The sequence below is a fragment of the Hordeum vulgare genome, chromosome 2H (genome assembly GCF_904849725.1).
Source record: "Hordeum vulgare subsp. vulgare chromosome 2H, MorexV3_pseudomolecules_assembly, whole genome shotgun sequence".
In the NCBI taxonomy this organism is placed as follows: Eukaryota; Viridiplantae; Streptophyta; class Magnoliopsida; order Poales; family Poaceae; genus Hordeum; species Hordeum vulgare.
Window position 1 is genome coordinate 644,199,845 of NC_058519.1, and position 3,717 is coordinate 644,203,561.

At 42.6% G+C, this 3,717-nt stretch overlaps 1 protein-coding gene across 1 annotated transcript; it reads right to left on the bottom strand.

Moving 5' to 3' along the window:
- LOC123428296 (ubiquitin-conjugating enzyme E2 28-like) lies at positions 1–2,544 on the bottom strand. Its single transcript, XM_045112494.1, has 5 exons — positions 2,417–2,544; positions 2,257–2,337; positions 789–916; positions 520–624; positions 1–378 (listed from the first exon to the last, which is right to left on the bottom strand). Exons 2-5 carry the CDS (start codon positions 2,324–2,326, stop codon positions 235–237), a joined length of 447 nt encoding a protein of 148 aa, XP_044968429.1. The 5' UTR covers positions 2,327–2,337; positions 2,417–2,544; the 3' UTR covers positions 1–234.
- Positions 2,545–3,717: the final 1,173 nt, after the last annotated feature.

Consider the following 3,717-nt stretch of genomic DNA (forward strand, 5'->3'; position numbering starts at 1 on the left):
TAGGACACAGAGATTTAACTTAATAGATAACGAAACGTCAGGTAGAACAGACTACCCAGACCCAACGGACTTGACATGGCAAGAGTACATTCATACGAGTTCAACAGGGGCACGACAACCTCAAAAGTCCATTTCACTTCGTCACGGGGTGGGGTGATACTTTTGGCTGGTTATTTAGGTGATAACGGTTCTGGGCTCGGCGCATCCATGGTCACCAGCTGGCCCCTCCAGGCTCTAGCCCATGGCGTACTTCTGTGTCCAGGAGCGCGCCGTGGACTCGTACTTGGCCCGATCAGTCTTGTACATGTGAGCGATCTCGGGCACCAGAGGATCATCAGGGTTCGGGTCCGTCAGCAACGAACAGATTGACAGGAGGACCTGTTAACAGAGAAGGGTAAATGTTTAGAGAAACATAACCAAAGAAAGTTGTGAGATGAAGGTGTGGAAGGAGCCAAGCTTATATCAGCAACAAGCTTTAAGCAAAAATGGAACGACCAAGTTAGGAATGCAGATTATTACCTTTGATATGGTCAAAGCCGGGCTCCACTGTTCCTTGAGAATGTCAAGGCAAATGCTGCCGTTGCTGTTGATGTTCGGGTGGAACACCTTGGTGCGGAAAGAGACCTGAAATATGTTCATGTCTGAATGTCAGAATATAATAGATAAGATAGCAGGCAGCAGCAAACCAGTTGTTTTGAGGACCCCAAGACATCAGTGTAACAGCAATACCAGCATCAAAGGATCAAGATGAACTATTTTTTGCAAAGGTTAGCTCAGCAATTAATTACCTTCGGGGGCTTGAAGGGGTAATCCGGTGGGAAATGAATGTTGACCAAAAATAGACCACCGGTGAACGGGCTCTCCGAGGGCCCCATGATAGTGGCCTGCCAGTGGAACATGTCCTCACCTACAGGACCTGTCCAAATAAACAGAAAGTAATACAGAATTACACAACAGCCAGACAAACACAGCTGTATAAAGCCAGTCCAGTATGAGTAGAAACAAGTCTCATTTGCTGAGAGATCAAATGGCTGCTAGCTTTAGTTCTGTGCAAACAAGTTAAGAATTAGACATGCAATTATTATATCAAGGGTTATCGATCCTATATACGTCCAGTACAATGATTAGAATAATCCAAATTTCACTGATCTTAATTTCAAGAAGTTAGTGGAAGTAACCGCCATATAAATAACATCAAGTTACCCAGGAAATACACTGCATCCAGGTATCTCCACAAGAACACAGAACATCAGGTTTATACACATTAAGAATGCTAAAGTTGCTTCAGTAATTACATTTCTTCCTGTGCGCATTGATAGACCAAAGAAAACAGGTGATCATTACAACCTCACCTACTAAAACATAGTCGGCTCTTGATAATTCTCTCCCTTGGTTAGGATGGTACTGTTCATGTTTCTTGAATCAGGTTTACACAACATTAAGAACGATAAAGTTGTTTCAGTAATTATATTTCTTCCAGTATGCATTAATACCAAGGAAAACAGGTGTGACCATTTCAACCCCACCTACAAAAACATAGGTCACTCTTGACAATTATCTATTGGTTAGGCTGGTACTGTTTATGATTCTTAAATCAGGTTTAAACAACATTAACAAAACAAAGTTGCTTCAGTAATTATACATTTATCATGCATTGATAGACCTCACCTAGTAAAACATAGGCCACTCTTGGAAATTATCCCTATGATTTGGTTGGCACTAAATAGTCCTAGTACATGCCTAACAGATAAGGTTGGCACTGTTTATGTTTCTTAAATAGTGCTAGTCCATGCCTAACTGTCCATATAAACTGCAAGTCCTTGGCAATTTTAATGTCTTTTGGTTAATGGCAGTTAAGATAGCATATAGTGCTACTGGGTGGTGGATGTTCCATCCATGTGGTACTAACCTAATGAGCTATTGACTGCATACTGTAATAAGGTTGGCATACCTAAACCTAACAGAACAAACATCTAGGGTTTTTTTAATGACCTGTTCAGAAGATACATCACACACATGACATGAGTCGAATCATATTAATAGTCCATGCACAGTTCATAAGTAGTACTCTCCAACAATCAATTCAGAAACCCTAAAAGCGCTGCGCGAGCACAGGAAAACAATCGACAACCTAATCCCCCCATGACCTGTTACAACAGCCAACAACCAGACCACGCAGGCGGCGCGCTCATCCAGACGCAATTCAACTAGGGGGCAAGATCTAGACGTAATCGGACGGGGCGGAGGGGAAATCACCTGCGCTGCATGAGGTGGGAGGGTCCTTCTGCAGGTCCTTCAGCTCCTTGAGGATCCTCTTGGACGCCATGGGATCAAACCCTAACCCGCGAAATCCGGCACAGATCAGGCCCTGGAAAAACAGATCGAAACGAGATGGGGTGTGCGGCGTCGCGCGTACCGGCCGGCGGGGGGCGGAGGCGACGGGGTCGGCGGTGCTGTGGCGGCGGCGGCCGCCTCTCCCCTCTGCGGCGGCGACGGACGGCGGTTGGGGACCACGGGACAAGAGGGAGCGAGAGGAGTCGGAGGATTTGGGTGTGGGCTGGCCGGGGGCGCTTTATATAGGGCGGAGGGGCGGCCTGCGCCGTCCGATCGGGGATCGACGGCCGCCCGCGGCTCGCGTGATGCTTACGCTGGACGCGCACAGATTCGCTCCCCCTTTCGGTGCTTTTGGGGCGGGGAGGAAAATAAGCATGTTTTTTTTTGGGAAATTTTGCAAACAATTTGCGTGTATGAAGTAAAATGAATGAATCTAGACTTTAAAATGCGTCTATATACATCTGTATGTAGTTCATCTTTAAATCTTTAAAAGAAGGCTTATATTTATAAACGGAGGGAGTACTCAAAAAATGTTCTCTTCCAAAGTGATTCGTCCAACCTTAAATATGTTTTTCCTCACCCTCTTTGTTTTGATTGTCCTTTTTCTATGAGATTTTTTCACGCATTTTCCATTAAAACAGTCTTAACTATCCCACCTTTTATTGAGTTATCAACTAAAAATATGTTTTCTGTGGTAAACCAATAAATAAATGATTTCCATTTAGGTGGGTAAATCATTGGTAGGGTTTATAATATTTATTTACAACCCGCCACGCTTTAAGTAATAGACTTGGCACTGATGCATGCATTTTACTGAATTTATTTCAGACTTTTCGACAAAGTTCGTTCAGTAGGAAGAGGTGTTTACATCGACTACGAGGCGTGTGTGATGACTTTGTCAATCTCAAAATATTGTGTCGGCTCAGCATCTCAGGGTGCTCAAAAGGATAGAATGTGCGTGCATTCATGGGATGAGTATATGTATGTGTATGTAAGCATTCGCATTTTTAATGTGTTCCAAGAAAATATGGATAGATAAATCATGAACTAACATACTACAATATTTATATCATGTGGCAAGGCATGGTTAGTTATCTATGTTATATAGAAAATAGCTTACCTCCTCTTGCAAGGCGGAGTATTTCGTCAAATCTTACGTATGTTCCTTCTTCCTCTCTTTGTTTTGATTTTTTCCTCTACTATCTCTACTTTTAACCCTTTTTCTTGAAACTCGCCTTAATCAAATAAAATTAGGTTTTCTTCGATAATCCAATAAGTTATTACCAAGTAAGTGATTTTTTATTTAGGTTGAAAATCACAGGCATAATTTTATAAATATTTATTTATATAGTTACATTAATATGAGCAGATAAAACATTGGCT